This window comes from Akebia trifoliata, chromosome 11 (genome assembly GCF_017979445.1).
Source record: "Akebia trifoliata isolate Shusen 1 chromosome 11, ASM1797944v1, whole genome shotgun sequence".
In the NCBI taxonomy this organism is placed as follows: Eukaryota; Viridiplantae; Streptophyta; class Magnoliopsida; order Ranunculales; family Lardizabalaceae; genus Akebia; species Akebia trifoliata.
The window spans coordinates 32,397,369-32,414,762 of NC_141385.1; the positions used below are offsets into that span (position 1 = coordinate 32,397,369).

The following is a 17,394-nucleotide window of genomic DNA, read 5'->3' on the forward strand; positions in this document are numbered from 1 at the left end:
TAGGAAGACAGGTCTTTGCCTTCAACTGAGCTCTAAGGCTTTGTAATTGAAGTTCGAGAGTTTCAAATCCCTTAAAATAAAGAGTTTAATTGTATTCACAAGAATTAAGGAAAGCTCCTAACTGAATGAAACCTCCCAAACATAAAACAAGAAGAAAATTTAGCAAGGAATCCCTTACAAATACGTAAGTGTGAAGTACAAAATGGTATGAATTCTCCCCTCTCGAGATTGGACCCTATTTTTATAGTAAGATTCTGACTTGAGTATCAGAGAGGTGTTGTTGCAGGCACACCCAAAGGCATGAGGGGAGGAGATTGCGAGGTATCGTCACAAATCTTAAGGTAGTGCAAGTTTTTGCATCTACAGGTATATATATTTATCTTGGTGAAGATTTATTATAACAATTTTTTTATTTTTTTTTTTCATTCTTGAGTTCAAAACATAACCATTTGATTAAAATTTAATATTATTTTGAGGATAATTTCAATTAAAAAAAAAATCACATTTTCTATGTTAACGAAAATCCAAAATACTATTCACGTTTAAAGGGAGATTATCCTTAATTAAAAAATTTATAAGAGACTATTAATAATCATTTCTCTCTATTATGCTTGTTATATTGAATATTTTAGGATCATTTTACTACTAAAATTTGTGGCCATTTAAAACTTATTGAGCGAACTTGAAATTTGTTACTCAACTTGTCTCAATTGGATTAGGAAGTGAATTGGCCCCAAAACTCAACGGTACTAATGTGACAATTTAGTTCAAAAAATCATTTAGTCAACTTATTAACTTGGACCCCAAGGGTTGGTGAGGTAGTCAAGGCATACCTTGAGAAATATAGGTCTTGATTTGAATCCTCCTCAGGATTTATCCTAGAAATTATGTAGTGATGTTGAGGGGCAAGGACTGCACTTACCCAAAGGATTAGTCCGGTGTTCTAAGAGGCTTGAATACTTCGGTTGAAAAGAAATACTTATTACTTTGATCAAGTTAATACAAAAATCCATATACTTGGGTCAAAAACTCAATCAAGTTATTCAAATATATAATAATTTTTTGAAAAACAAAAATAATCAATTTATTTGTTTTTAAAATCTTAAAATTATTTCATAAATTTAATGTTTTTTTTTTTTAAATCATCAGAATCGACTTGGGGAATTTTCATCATGACTTGATTTGAATCTATTGTGTAATTCTAATGTCCACAAAATTTCGTGGAAGTGATTTTCTTTAAGGAATTTTCTTAAGTTGGCGAGGAATTGGCGATTAAATGGATAAAATTTGGCCCACTGGATACGGGTACGGATACATCGACTCTAGACCAACAAAACTTATCTAAGAGGGATAATAAAAAGACCAAAAGTCAATTTATGATTAAGAGAGAGAGAGAGAGAGAGAGAGATGATGCGTCCCACCACTATAGCTTTTATTGTCTCTTCCACGAAGCAGGTCCGGTCACTATTGGTCCAGTTTGGATTCTTGTGGGGGTTAACATCTTCCCCCTTCGTCTCGACTTTATTGACCACCTTTGGCCCATCAAAATATAATTAATTTTGTTAATTTTTTTATTATTAATAATATTATAAAAAAAAAACTTTAATAAATTTGGACTTCTTCTTTAATAGCCATCTGATTTGATCATTATCAACTATTATTACCCCCAACAGCTTACCCTAGTAATAAAACTATCGACAAGGGTATACTTCCTCTGATTATGTGTTGGTAGCCTCTTAATTGTTACGAATTAGGGAACATTTATGGGATTGGGATCATAATCATCAAAGTCGGTGACTTTTTCAAAAAATCTTGTTTAAATTACGATTTTAAAAATTGATAATTAAATTAAGATTTTTTTGAAAAAAAATCACGATTTAAATCTATTTAATCCCAACTTTTTGAAAAAGTCACAATTTAAACAGATATAAAAAAAAAAAATGTGATTTTTTTTTTTCTAAATAAGTTATTTTAAAAGAATTTTATTAATGACTATTTATTCTTATAGTTTAAAATAGGATTTGATGGTATAAATGATACCACCACTTAATAGAAGAAAAAAAAATACATTGTCTTAATATTGTTTTGATTTTTTCCTATTATTACATTAAATACATGTTCCCCTTCGTCTCGACTTTTTTCCTTATCGACTAATACCCGAACCCTAACTTGATGACTATGGTTGGGACAAATGACCGTAGGGACTACTTTCATCCCCTAGGATGTGGACGATACTCTGTCATACATAATATATATATATATATATATATATATATATATATAGATATATATATATATATATATATATATATATATATATATATATATATATATATATATATTATAGATTTTGTTAACGTGTGCCCTTACCTGAGGGCACACAAAAATTGGATTTTGTATTAAAAAATGCCCTTAAAAACTTAATTTTTACCAAAATACCTTAAATTCCAATTTCCAAAATGTATTTATTGCACTTAATGTGTGCCCTTAGGGCATACGATAACAAGACCCGTATATTACATATGTTTTAAGATTTTAGGATAATTACTGAGTTGTACTTGTGCCCCAGTATTGAATATTTTAGAATTCAAATAACATTCTCAACCTTGATATAAACTTCCTATCTACAAATGATCCATTTTTTATGAACATATTACTACATTAAATTGAAAAAGTGAAATAAAAATAATTCTTAAAAAAATAAATAAAAAACAATGGGCATCACTAACATTGTCGTAAAGAATGGATTGCGCTTGTATTTTAGAGGTATTTTTCTTATGCGGAAAAAGAAAGAGAATCAACACTTTCATTTTGGATGGAGGAATGGAAAGTGGAGATCCTATTACAATATTTTCAAAATCATGGATGTCAAAAGTACACGCCTTTGTTTAGAATACGTGTGTGTACATATATATATGGTGTTGATGGAATTTGAATCAAACTCTCTGATATCATCACCTAAAGACTTTATCAACTAAACTAGCTTACACCTATACTTTTATGACTAATTGGTTTTGGTTTTTCGAATAGTTGGGGCCTAGCTAGCTGCGACCACAACCATCATTTAGAGAGAGGGCTGAGTCTGGAATTCGATATGTTGTCTTATAAAGGTAGATAGGGATTGAACCAAGTCGGACCTTTTGTTCAGTGCCCTCGTAGGATGAGTCGCCAAATTGATCTAGAAGAGTTAGTGCTCCACCCTTACGTAAAAATGGAGAAAAAGGTGTCGAAAAAAAAAAGTGGCTTGAACGACCTCAGGAGACACGAGCCAACTCAACTCGTAGTAGCATAGTGAAGTAGAGTAATGGTCTATATACGCATTCCTTTCACTCAAGCTTAGAAAACGTAGCGTCACTATTCATAGAAAATTCCTGGTTGAATGAATGAATTACTGAACTAGCAAATATGAGATCTGAATTCCTTCTCTATAAAATGATTCTCTATTAGATTTGGAAGAAGATGCTTAGGATTAATGCCAAGGAAATACATACTACTTTCGAACAAAGTTTGAATTAATGTAGTCAATGGATCATACTCAAATATGATCGTTGTTGATTTGGAGCCAATCCGATAACAACTTATCGATTGGGTCATTATTTGATCAGATTCTAATTAGATCTTAAAATTTGAATCTAAATCTAATCCTGTAATACTTGAATTGGATCTAGATCGGATCAAATCTGATTTAAAAACCTACACAAAATATAGATGTACACCATAAATTTAGATAAAATATAGTTTGTCATATATTATTGAATTTGTTCCCTAACGACATCAGACATGGTTGATCCAAAAACGATCGGATCATTACTCCTTAATCTAGACCCTAACGTATTGGACCAGAACAATCTTTCAAAATATCAGTGATTTGGAACGGCTTTGTGGTGGGAATAAAAAAAAAAAAATGTAAAATAATTAAATATAATTAAGAGGTAAACTTATTATATGGCATACATGTTATTAAATCAAACTCATCTTTTTAATAAATTATAATTGAAGGAATGTACCTTGGAGTGTCCTATTTTGTTTTTCCTTACCTAACAATCATTATTCTAATAATAATAATAATAAGAAAAGCTCTTTTTATTTTTTATTTTTATATTGTAAATAGTTAAGCCTTTTAGATTTGCATGCTTTAGTTGGTAATTCCAAGATACGATTCTCCTCATCCGACCGTTCGATAATATTGCAAACATTGAAATTCAACGGTCAGGTGTTTTTTTCTTTGACTTTGACCACTTTGTAAAATCTGTTTTTTCTTATAAAGGTAAGCTCTCTTGCGGACGTATCTAGACGTTAAAAACCCTCACGCGTGAACAGTTATGTAACGATAGGTCATATAGTATCAAAGTCCGGATTCAACAATTATTCGGTGAGGGTTCAATTCGGTTAAGAGTCATACTAAAAGCACCCCACCTATTAATAAACGCATCCCACATCATAGCCAAATTGTTTTGTCTTTTATGGGTTATAAAAGTTTCGGAAAAAACTAATTTTTGGTGAAGATGACCTCTATTGTGAGGAGATCATCCTCACAAAAAAAATCAGCTCATTCCGAAACTTTTAACCCCATCAAAATAAGTTGAAGAATCATAAATCGTCCATTTTATTTGTAAATCACTTTTGATGGGGTTAGAAATTTCAGAATTAGCTGATTTTTGATAAGCATGATCTCCTCACCGTAGAGATCATTCTCACAAAAAATCAGCTCATTCCGAAACTTTTAACCCCATATAAAACAATAAAATTGTCTATGGTGGGGGTGGTAATAATTGGAGGTGCCTTTAACATTACTCTTCGATTAATTCAGATAAATTGGGAAATGTTTCGTAAAAAAATCAAAATTTTTTTTTTTTTTTTTTTTTGAGATTATACAAAATATTTTATTGGATTTCTTACCATAACCTATCATCTTCAACCCATTTCTAAATTATATATTCTTTTTTATTTGTAAATGTTGAAAAAACTAAAATTTTGGAGGTGAAGGGTACAAATATTACCATATTGTATGATTAATTGTGAGATTGTCAATTAATTCGTCAATTCGTTGAATTAATTGGCTAACCCCTAATTTGGGAAATTTTACGAATTTCTTGAAAAATTCGGAGAATTTTGTGATTGTATGCGATAGGTGCACATGGTTCGGATTTGTAGCAAAATCGGAACCGAACCAAACATGATCGGTTCTACAAATTTGGAACCGAACCAATCCAATTATCCTATAGAACCGAACCAATTCAAACAAACCTTGGTTCATATAGGTTCTCGGTTTTCATACTTATTATTTTCAATTGTAAAATTAAAATAGTTAAAACTTAAAATTAAATAAAATAAATATTAAACAAAACATCACACATAACATATAGCTTTCCGATGAGGTGGCGAGTGGTGAGGTGAGGGAGACGAACGGCTAGGATTTCTTCAAAGAATTTGAAGAAGAGAAAATGGATGAAAGAAACTAAGAAAGGGATTTGAGACTTTGAGTATTGTTTGAATGTTTTTACCTTTTGTTTTTTAAGATTATATTTTATTTTTAAATAGATAAATATATATTATAATAAATATAAAAATTGGTTCAGTTCTATTATACCCCTAATCTGGAACTGAATCAAATCAATCGATTTTTCTTTTTTACAATCCGTACCCGAACCAAACCATACTCAATCCAAACTAATCCAATCTAAAAAACTTCGGATTGGTTCGGTTATCGGATTTTCCCGATCCATTGTGCACCTCTAGCATGCAACAATACGCTAAACTAGGGTTGTTAATGGATCGGGTTTGGATCAAGGATTTAGATTTCAATAATGTTCCAATCCAATATTTTCTCAGATCGGTTTTGGATCAACCATGTACCAATCGGATAACGATCCGATTCAATAAAATGTGAGAAAGTGTATAAATAAATTATATATTTCATTTAAATATATGAAGATTATTTAGATTTTGTATATCAAATCAGATTTGATCTGATGAAATAAAAAAATTGGGTTTGGGTCCTAATATTGACATCTAATAATAATCGAAATATGATAAAAGTCCGATCCAAAGCTTATTGGATCAATTCCGAATCCAATCCTTACTGGATTGGTACAAAATCGACCCAATCCATTGACTACCCTATGCTAAACGCCAAAAAGAAAAATGGAATTTTAGTAATCCCCCCCTGTGAAATTGATGATATTATGTTTACTCCCTTCAAAATGAAGATTAGGTTTTACCCTTACCGAATATCGATTGAAAGTCAACGACCATGTTTGTTGATGAATTATCGGTTATCTTTTGATTTTATACAAAATATCCTTTAAAAGCTTAAATTATTAAAACAATTTTTTGAATAAAATCAAATTTTCACTATTCATTCACCAATAAAAAGAGATGTTGATTTTCAATCAAGGGTTAAAACCTAAACTTCCATTTTGTAAAGATAAATCTAATATCATCAATTTTGCAGGTGGTATTACAAAATACCCAGAAAATAAATCTGGTGGTCCCCAAAAATACTATCTTACATTCTTACTTAGTTACTTTTGGCCCGAAAAAATAGGATTTAGGGTCTTAATATAATACAAAAGAAAATTAAAAATTAAATTTGGGATAATGAGGGATATGGTGTTCCTATATTTTAAAATAAAATAAGATTTATATTAGAATAAAGGTAGGGAGAACACTAGTGAGGGAATTTGTTTGGTCTTAATTTATTAATAATAGACTTCAAACGAAATTTAGGACATGTTCAACGTGTCAATATTACCTCTAATTATGAAAGAGACAGATTCATTTAAGCCTCAAATGCATCTTAAAGATAAGCCCATCGATGGGATTAAAATAATCACTAAGCTGACATATGGTACCATTAATTGATGTAAATCGAACCGTGAGTTTTGATCGACGAAAAGGATGTTTCCCCCATTATAAATAAGTTGGTTATTTTATTTAATAATTTTTTAATTAGAAGATTAGGATCTCTGGGTGATGACTGATGATGAAGATCAAGTTCTCTTGGTTAAGATACAAAAACCTTTAGGTGAATTTGAAGAAGAGAATAAAACAATGAGAATGAGAAATTTCTGTTGAATTTTATTAACTCTCAGTGCATCAAACCACATGCAAGAATTTAAGTAAAGCTCTCAAATAAAATCAAACAATGATTCAATGCATCAAACTAAGGGTGTTAAGGAAACCCCGAGGGGTTGGCTCAATGGCAATTTTGGACCTATAAGCAGTTGACGCTCATAGGTTGTGAGTTTGATACCCATATGAGCACATTAATTCCTCTAGGGCACACCCTCACTTACCTAGTGCAAGTGATGTGTAGGCATTGCACGTGCCTCGGGTCTATTCCTTGGAAAAGATCACCATGGTCTATAAATTGGGTAAAGCCTAGATGTGAGCCCCATCCACCGTATACAGTGATACCCGGCTATATATATAAAAGGTGTTGAAGGGGTACAAATCACCTAATGTACTCAAAATTGATTAGCTTTTTTGGGTCTATCATCATGGACCAGATTATTCTACAGTCTAATTAATTCTGGGTAATCATCTTAGGGATCGGATAAGAGTTGGAGTCGGGTGCCCAAGAGAAACACGACTAATAACTTTGTTTATTTACAATAAAATTATAATTTAATAAAGATAATTGCTATTGGCACCCCAACTTTTACTTTTTTTTTCTCGCTTGATGGTGTTCGTATTTAACGGTTAGCATTTAGTATAATAAGAGGTTTGAACCTAAGACCTGGGGAACAACCGCCATAAGGTCTTACCACTTAGTTAAGTGAATGTTTGAGAATAAATAAAAGTTGGGTGCCAATAGAAGTTCTCTTGTTTTTTGTTTTTTAGATTTTTTGCTAAATTTTTATGTTTTGGGTTTAAGATTTTATATGAGCCTAATACTACTTGTAAACAGCTAGTGAAATTGTTTGAAAAAGTGTTACAATGTTTTATAATGTTGGGATTATAACTTGATCCAAACTTTTGAAATGCTTGAAGAGTATGCTTTAATCTTTAATTGGGGTGTATTAAGTAAAAGTTGGGATGTCAATAGCAACTCACTTAATAAAATATTAATAAAAATATATTGAAGTAAATGTACTTTACCTAAAATTAAAGACTAAAGTTAAACTGATGCTCTTGATGTGGCATGTGAACAAAACCATTGATCTTTTTTCCTTTTGTATCCCAAAAAAAACATCTATGGTTTTGTGCACTACTATGTCAAGAGTGTCAATTTTAGCATGTCAGTTTATTGTGAGTCAAAATAAAAATATAAAAAATGTGAAGGGATAATTGTTTGATGATGACTCTATCTAATTAGGTAAGAATTTCAATTTAAGAAGAATCTTTTCATTTTTAAATAATTATTAATTTGGATAAAGGGTAAAAACGGTAATTATAATTTAATTAGGTAATTATAATTTAATTAGGATTATGATCTCTTTTTAAGGTTTTTTTTATTTAAAGGTCTTGAGACCATTGTAAAAGAGGGGAGAGATCGAAGAGGGGAGGTCATGTAACAAATTCTGAATATAATGGAATGACTCCCCGAACTAGTGAACGTATGTACGTTTGCTGAACCACTCAAAAAACCCTTGGGTTCTTTACTTTTTCTATACTATCTTTCATTATTTTATTCGTTTAATAATGAAATTATGATCAAGGTCGATTTATCACAAAATCAACATCTACAATTGGTGTCATCCATAGGAAACAAATACAGAACCACAAGAAATCACATAGAGGGTCGGGATCTCAATGTAGAGTTGGGGGCTGCTGCAACGATGACTCATTTTTTGTAGTTTAAGATTCCCAATCCAATCATTTTGTTGAGGGATCAAGCACGATTTATTGATCAGGATAAAAATTTAATGGATTGATCCAGAGATGATCTGATCTGGTCACCTGTTCGAAGAGCATTTTGATTTAATCATTAAAAATGTAATAACCGATCTGGTGGGGTTATCATAAAGGCAAGATGGTTTGACGATCTGAATTTGAAGCCCACCACAAGATGTGTGCCTGTTAGATCAAAAACTTTAGCTGCAAATAAGAATAATTTCTTTGCTAAGAAGATAAAAGAGAATGAAAGTCGTCCAGAAGGGATCCCACATTCACAAGGGGGAAAGTATGTAGGGTTTGGATCAACGAAACAATTCACAAGGAGACGTTCTTAGTGACACTGTGTCTCTTGTTTATCAAAGATTGCGTAGCCTCTCTCACGGGAAAAATGCTATAACTCAGAATTCCGATAGTTGGGTAGGTTGGGACGATGTCAAAGATGACGACTATGACAATTTCTATAAGGTCCAAAATCGGTGAACATGGTGCAAGAACTGTATTGAAGCCAACTTGTGTGTGAGAGGTGTTGTTTAATATTAAAAAAAAAAACATGTGGATATAAATTGAGATTAGGAGACAGAACTCAGAAGCATAGAAAAGGAAAACGTTTTGGGCATTGGAAAAAACATCATTATTCGATGTGATGACTCCCACGTTTCATGCAAAAAACACAAGGAATTGGTGACCATATTGTAAGGGAAGATGTATCTGAACAGGAATATATGATACAACCACGAATCTAGCAGGCATTTATGTCAAATTCAAATCTATTGAAACAGTGTTACTGTGTAAGTGTTCATAAAACATGATAATCGAATTAAAAAAAAAACGGAAAAAGTTTTGTGGTGTAGCAATGAATGTGTATTGAACCTTATGCAGTAAAACTTAACGGGAATATAAAAAGTGATAAGTGGGAATTTGGTTAAAATTATGTGCTTGGCCTGTACATCATCGTTAATGTGTAGGATCCTTTCCCCTTGATTAAAAAATTATTGGGTAAAGAATAATAAATAAATTGTCAAAATAAATTGGGGGTAGTTGGATGCCTTAGGTGACACCAATTTTATTTTTCATTGAGACCTCATCTGGGTAATGGGGTTATGATATGAAAGGTAAATGATTGGCATCAAATATGATGTTCGTTACGACCCAATTGAGTTATTAGTAAAATGTTATAAATTGGGGCCTTAAATGAAACTCAACTTGACGAGTTACATAAAAAAAAATGCTTGTTCAATCAAAAAGATCTTATTACACAATAATATATATTTTTATTTAAATAAAAAACTCGATCAAGTCACAAGACTCTGTCAAATCAAGTTTATTACTTGAGTTTTTTTTATTAAGTGGTAAACCATTCGAGCCACTTAAATCGCTCAGGAGCTTAGTCACGCCGATCCAATTTATTAGTTAGGTCGGTTTTACAAATAAGGTTGGGGGCTAATATTATGCCCAACTTGACCGAGTCTAGGGATTCTATTGAGTTAAGTAGTGCACTTTGTTACTCTATTTATAATTCGTTGTGATATATTTGGGGGGCTTAATTTAAATCCGATTTGTAAGGTAAGGTTAATAAAATTTCACTTGAGATTCAATGCAGATATAATTTTAGGGTGTCCAGGGGTGCACAAAAAGGAACCTTGACCTTGTTGGTGGGAACTTAAAAAAGAGTCTCGATCTCGTTGTTGATAGGTCTATGCACAGTGTGGAAATCAAATCCACTGAGTTAAATGGTATACTAGGCTAAATCCAAGTACAATTAGTGAAAATTTGGATTCGAGTGTTGCCTAAATAGAATCACTGTTATTTATTTCTTTAATCAGAGATAAATGAAAGGTGTTATTAAACCTTGTTATTCAAAATATTTATCACAAAATACCATTCTCTTTTGATTCACTTCTATATGATTAAAGTAACCAAAAAAGGTAAAGACTAAATTCATTGAGGGAATCGATCCCTACTCATATGAGGTTTGAGTAAATTCAAGAAGGTTAAAACTCGATTCATCTAAGAAATCAAACTTTACTCATGAGGCCGAGTAGGTTCAAGAAGGTCAAAGGTTTAAACTCGACTATATTATTTATCTAAATCTTGGATCATTCTGATATCCAAGTCCGACCTAGGGCGTAGGTTAGTTTTTCTATCATTTATCAAAGTTTTGGTTCATTCAGAGAATCAAGTCCGATTTATAGAATAGTCGATTTTATTATTAAGACATCAACTTATTATGGGAGTTCGACCAATTGAAAGAGTGAAATTGTGCTAAATAGGGAAGATGATAAGTTAAGTTTGTGGACTCAAAAATCATACTAGTTCGAAAATCAAAGATAATGCTCATTCAGAAATGATTGTCAGAAACTATGGAGTTTTTGAAGACGAATCTTGGTACATCAATCTCTGCCTTCAAGAATGAGCTATTGCAGGGGGATAAAATCCTCTCCTATCTGAACTGCTCATTTGTACCATCAACACACATCTCAAGGTGAGCATGTGACATTGATTAATGATGAATCTATCTAATTAAGAAAGAACCCCAATTTAAGAGGTTTATTCCCATTTTTAGATAATTATTAATTTGGATAAAAGATAAAAAAGAGTAATTATAATTTAACTAGGATTAGGATATCTTTCTAGGATTTTTCTATTTAAAGGTCTTGAGACCATTGTAAAATGGGAGGAAAAAAGTAGAAAGGGGGGAGACCGAGTATGAGAGGTCATGTAATAAATTTTGAGTATAATGGAACAACTCCCTGAGTTTGTGGACATAGATACGTTTGTCGAGTCATGTAAAAAATCCTTACACTCTTTATTTTTTCTACACTTTCTTCCTTTATTTTGTTAGTTCAATAAAGGAATCGTGACCGCGGTTGATTTATCACAAAATCGACCTCGACAAAGAGAATGTGAAATCTTTAGTTTTTTATTTTTATTTTTACCTATAGATTAACATCCATTGATAATCCATATCTTTTTTTAGTTTTTGAATGGCCGACTACTAAAAATTCTCCCATTACCATTAAAAAAAACCTACAAACAAATATTTTATACCATAATTTTCTTCTAAAAATGTGATTTGTTTGAAGGATTGGTATCAACTATCAAATGAGAAATTACAATTTAGATTGTTTTCATTTAAAATAATCTAGATTGTTTTTTCTCATTTTTTTATTTTGTTTATTTTGATGCATGACTGACAAGTACCACTACAAAAAAGATAAGAATTAGAGGCTAAAAATAAGGGCGTTTATGTAAAAAGCCTTAAAAATAAAGGATTTGCCTGCGTTTTATAGGAAAACGCCTCTTAAACCCACGAATTTTTTTTTTTCTCTCCAAAATGTCGATCGATTTTAATGGCGTCTTCTCATAACAGCCACAAAATCAAGAGCCATGGGAGGCAATCTTTCAAAAACCGCCGGAAATTTTATATATTCAGATTTAACGCCGATCGATTGGAGGCGTTTCCAACGGAAACGCCTCTGAAGAAGGAAGAACCGAGGGCTTTTTCTTTGCAAAATTTGAGGTGATTTTCTTCAATCGTCGAGGCGTTTCCAACGGCCATTTAGTGAACCGCCATTAGAAACCCCAAATCGAGGCTCCGCCATTACAGAGACGACGAATCGAGGCGTTTTCAACATGGATTATTCGCGGGTTCCAATTTGGCGGTAATTTTTCGTTTCCTCTTCTTCTCCCTCACTCTCTCCCACTCCCACTATATATTTCTGTCTCATTCTCTAATTCTCCCATTCTCTAATGATTTATCAAGGTTGAAGAAGAAGAAGAAGAAGAAGAAGAAGAAAAATAAGAAGAAATGAGGGTTTTTTTTCAAAACCCCAATCTGTCGATAGTTGGAACAGGTAAATTTTTTTCCCATTTTCTCTGTATCAATTGGTTTTCTATGAATTTTTTTTAATCGTTAGGGTTCAACATTAATTCGAATTAATTTATTTTTTTTTTTCAGAAAATTTTATTTACAGTATTTGGTTGATCCGAGAAAACCAAATCTCCAAAATTTTCGTTGTATTGTTCGCTCTAAATCATGTAAGTAGTCACCCCTCTTCTCAAACCCTTTGTTGCTCTATTTTTCAAATTTTTTTTTTTTAATATTTCTTTTAATTTGTTTATGTTTGATGGTAATTTGTGCTGTTTTTTGAAGAAAAATGGAAGGTGTTTGAATATAAAATATTATAGATGATATTTAAATATGTAATGTACATTAAATCTTATACATATTTTTATCAAATCGAATAAAGATCAAATTGGGACTGATAAAAAAAATACTATTTTTTCTATTGGATCAGATCTGAAAAGAATACATTATTTTTGAAATATGTTTCTTTTTTCTTTCTTATTTTCATATTTTTATACTTGGGTAACATCTTGGGTTGAAGGGTAACATCTTGGATGGACTACACCCCACAACCCAAGTGGTTTAATGATCCTAATACCTAACAATTTAATTAATTTGCTTTGATTCACTTATTGAAGTTAAGCTAGAATGAAATATAGCCAATTAGCTGGATTAATAGACTGAACCAATCAGTGAGATCTTTGGGCTGTAGCTCAATTGTTACTCATTAATAGCCCACTTGGTATGACTTTGTGCATGATTCCCACACTTTGCATAGTGTTTCTATCATATGCTGCCTTTAAATCCCTCCTTAATAAGATGGAATTTCATTGTGGGATTTCTTATTATAGATGGTATATGGATGGTGATTGTGACTCAGATTCTTACCATCATAGTATGTTGTATCGCAACTGGCTATAGATGGTTTACTGTGATGAACAACATTGACTTTAAGGAAATCTACGGTAGCATAAGAGGACAAGATACACCAGATTTACTGTATATCGATGTTGCGTCTAGGTTCAAAAGACTAAAATTTTTACTGAATCTTAAATTTGGCTTTGGTGTTTTTGTATTAGAGATCATCGTTGTAACGCTATTCCCTGCATTCTTGACTTGGTTTGCTGCATATGTGATGAGAGTCATTAAAAAATGCTTTGGAAAACAAAGAACCAGTGAAGCCATAGATTTGGTGAGAGAAAAACAACTCTATATCAAGTGGAATATGGGATTAGTACGCTGGAAACAGAAGAAAGCTGATGACGATATTAAGTGGATGGTCGAGAAATTTAAAATCGATTACCAAACTCGTATCTCCCAATTTTTTTGCAAAACTGCCCCATCTCAAGAGTTACTAACTAACAGACTTCAATTTTCATCACAAGATAGAGTATCTTGTCTTTCGATGGTTATCCTTGTAAGAGTAGCTTCATTTTTTCTCACTCCCAATGTTTATTTTTTGTTCACTTATGCCCTCTTGGTTTCCCACTTTTCTCATTGTTCACTTTTTTCCTCACCTTTGGCCCCACCTTAAATGATACATTAATTCTGCTTCCATATCAATCCTTAATTCCTTAACTGTACATATAATTGAATTATGTTTATTTTTACTTTATTTTTTTTCACTCCCAATGTTTCTTTTTTCTCATTGTTCAAAATTTTTTTTTTCTAATAAGTTCATTTACTAATGCTTACAATTCTGCTTCCATATATCACATACATTAATTATGTGATATATGTGATCATATATCACATAGCAATATGATCACACTTGCATCAAAAGTGGTTATATGCCAATTCATATACCTTGGTTATGTCATATGATAGGATTATATATCACTAATCCTAACTATCATATTGGCCCATTTTAATTAAAAAAATGAGTATGAATTACAACACCTTTGGATTTGGGGAGGCCAGCATACCAACAGAAGGAATGAGGGGCTTTGCTTGGACAAGGCATCCTCACCTCCAATGGTGCAATGTGGGCTCACCAAAGGAAAGTCATTGCTCCTGAGTTATACATGGACAGAGTTAAGGTAATTAAATAATAATAATAATAATAATAGAGAGATTCTATTGCCACACCTACTTTTGCTAACGCCACCCCAATATGCTTGCTCATTCTCAAGTCATGATTTACATATGAATTGGGGTGTTGTTAGCAAAAGTTGGTGTGACAATAGAACCTCTATAATAATAGGCTTTGTGCTTGTACTTTATTTTTTCTTCTTTAATTATGTTTACTAATGATATAGTTAATATAATTGAATATCTATATATACTATTATTGTAGGGCATGGTGAACCTAATGGTGGAGGCAACCAACATACTAACAAATTCATGGGAGACTAAAATTGAAAGTGAGGGTGGAGTTGCTGACATAAGAGCTGATACAGACTTGAGAACCTTCTTTTCCTTTGTGATCTCTAAAACTTTGTTTGGGAACAGTTATGCCAAAGGGACAGAGATATTTCTAAGGCTTAGGGGTATTCAAAAGGCCCTATCAAACCCTAGTCTACTTAGTGGGTTCCCAGGCTTGAGGTGTGTATAAATTTCATCAACTCAGTACTCTTGATTCTAAATATTTGATTACAAATTTAAAATATCAGAAAATAATTTCTATGATCTAGATATTTTCCGACCAAGAGCAACAGAGAGATATGGAGATTAGAAAAAGAAGTGTACTCGATGATTTTAAGGATAGTGAAGGAACGAACCAATGAAACATCTGAGAAAGATCTCTTACAATCGATCATCGAAGGTGCTGAAAATGGTGACGTAAGGCAGGATGAAGTTGAGAAATTCATTGTCGATAATTGCAAGAACATCTATCTTGCTGGGTATGAGACAACTGCGATCTCCGCATCATGGGCCTTGATGCTATTGGCTTCACATCCATCATGGCAGAATCGTGTCCGTGTTGAGATAGTTGAAGTATGCGGTGGGAATGTTCCAGATGCTGATATGCTTCAAAAGATGAAAATGGTACCCCATGAATTAGATTCTACTCCTCTTCTTTATTCTTTGGGTATTATATATGATGCATCATAATAATATTTAGAATAATGATGAATGCACACGGTTTGGTACACGGCTGATATGGCAAGGGCACAGAACCGCACATCTTTTTCCTGTGTTTCCCGATGAAAAAGATCTATAGTTCTGTGCCGTTGCCACATCAGCCATGTACCAAAACCGCGTGCATCCATCACCACTCTTAAGATTTATTACTATAGCCTAGGGTCTTCATACTTTAGAGTGCTATGTTTTTGTTTATTACTACCACTTTTTGAGTTCTTTGTAGAACATAAACTTGTGTTAAACCTCCATATTCAACAGTCATAGACTATAGAATTCTTTTGTTTTTTTTAAAGCTTATCCTCAAATAATTTGATTGCTCAGGGCCGTCAAAAAAAAAAATTCCACACGAAAATATTTGACGGGCATATTTGATGGGATGGTCCGTCAAATTTCTCAAAATTCGACGGGCTGTGACCGTCAAATATGGGCTTTTTTCACATAGTGACTTGTTTGAGCCCCCAAATCCTCCCACCAAAGCCTTTTTCGTTGGTAGGTTTCATCTAGTCATGTTTGTATGGCCCTGGCCCTAAGTTTTCTATCATTGGTATTACTATATAATGTTATGATTGACTTTGACAAGCCGCTTAACATTTAATCATTCAATTGTTGTATGTTTAGAGTAATTATTGCAAAAAAGTGCGAAGTTTGTTTTGTGGGACTTGGGTTTTAAGAAGTTCGCTATTATAGTTTACTTCTCTTTTAATTCATAAGCAAGGTACATACTTCTTTGGAATCTCTTTTGTAGATGAGTAGCTCGAGTTGCAGCTGTATTTCATTGAGTTCAACATTGGTAATAAGATGACGCTGACTCTTGACATGACTTGTTTGAACCGGTATGTCCTGTATGACTTATTCTTACTTATTTTTATTGAATGCGCATACCCATTTTAGGTTGCAACCTTACATGTTTCTCTTGTTTGGTCCAAAATACTTTCTATGCATTTACAATTACAATTGATACAAAACTTAAAAAAGACAAAGTATACTTGCATTGGTTGAAGAGGTAAGGACAAAAAGAATCGCCCCACCCCTATTTATGTTTAACTCATGGTATAAAGGGAGTTGGGATCCACCATTCAATTGGTTGCATCTAGGATGTCTCCGAAGTCAAATACATAATGGATTGGACTGTCCAAATCTGTGTGCCGTTTGCTTTCATTTTTATTTTTTATGTTTATGTTTTTTTGAAAAATCCAAAGAACGGTCAATTGTCTTGAATGGATGCCATAAATTATTGAGAAATTTCAGCAAATGACTTGCAGCATAAAATTTTCTGCAAATCATTTGCACAATTATTTGTTTCTAAACTATGCATATTTTTAACTACAGAAACATACATATTAATTCACAAAAATGTGATAAGTGAAATGTGGGGTGTTAATAGTAGCTCTTTTTTTAAAATATAATTGCAGATTTTATTTTGGAATGAATATTTTATTAAATTTTTATTACAACATTAGGGGTGGTTTTGAACTGCCTCTAATGTTGTTTTTTTTTTATAGTAAATTTATTATTAAGGGCGGTTTTTAAACTGCCTCTAAAGTATAAGAACCGCCCTTAAATCATATTCTTTAGAGGCAATTTTTAAATTGCCCTTAAATCATTATTATTAGTGGCGGTTT

The 17,394-nt window shown here is 32.3% G+C and overlaps 1 protein-coding gene across 1 annotated transcript; it reads left to right on the forward strand.

Moving 5' to 3' along the window:
- Positions 1 to 14,588: 14,588 nt before the first annotated feature.
- On the forward strand, positions 14,589 to 17,141 carry LOC147391302 (cytochrome P450 714C2-like). Its single transcript, XM_086459445.1, has 4 exons — positions 14,589 to 14,727; positions 14,985 to 15,232; positions 15,322 to 15,676; positions 16,518 to 17,141. The coding sequence occupies exons 1-4, from the start codon at positions 14,671 to 14,673 to the stop codon at positions 16,572 to 16,574; spliced, it is 717 nt and encodes a 238-aa protein (XP_086315571.1). The 5' UTR covers positions 14,589 to 14,670; the 3' UTR covers positions 16,575 to 17,141.
- The last annotated feature ends 253 nt before the right edge of the window (positions 17,142 to 17,394 follow it).

Bases quoted from the DNA above. Each gene is read 5' to 3' on its own strand.
- LOC147391302 (XM_086459445.1), top strand. From the start codon at position 14,671: ATGTGGGCTCACCAAAGGAAAGTCATTGCTCCTGAGTTATACATGGAC. The intron at 15,233-15,321 runs GTGTGTATAAAT...TCTATGATCTAG, and splicing joins AGTGGGTTCCCAGGCTTGAG to ATATTTTCCGACCAAGAGCA. The intron at 15,677-16,517 runs GTACCCCATGAA...TCTCTTTTGTAG, and splicing joins TGCTTCAAAAGATGAAAATG to ATGAGTAGCTCGAGTTGCAG.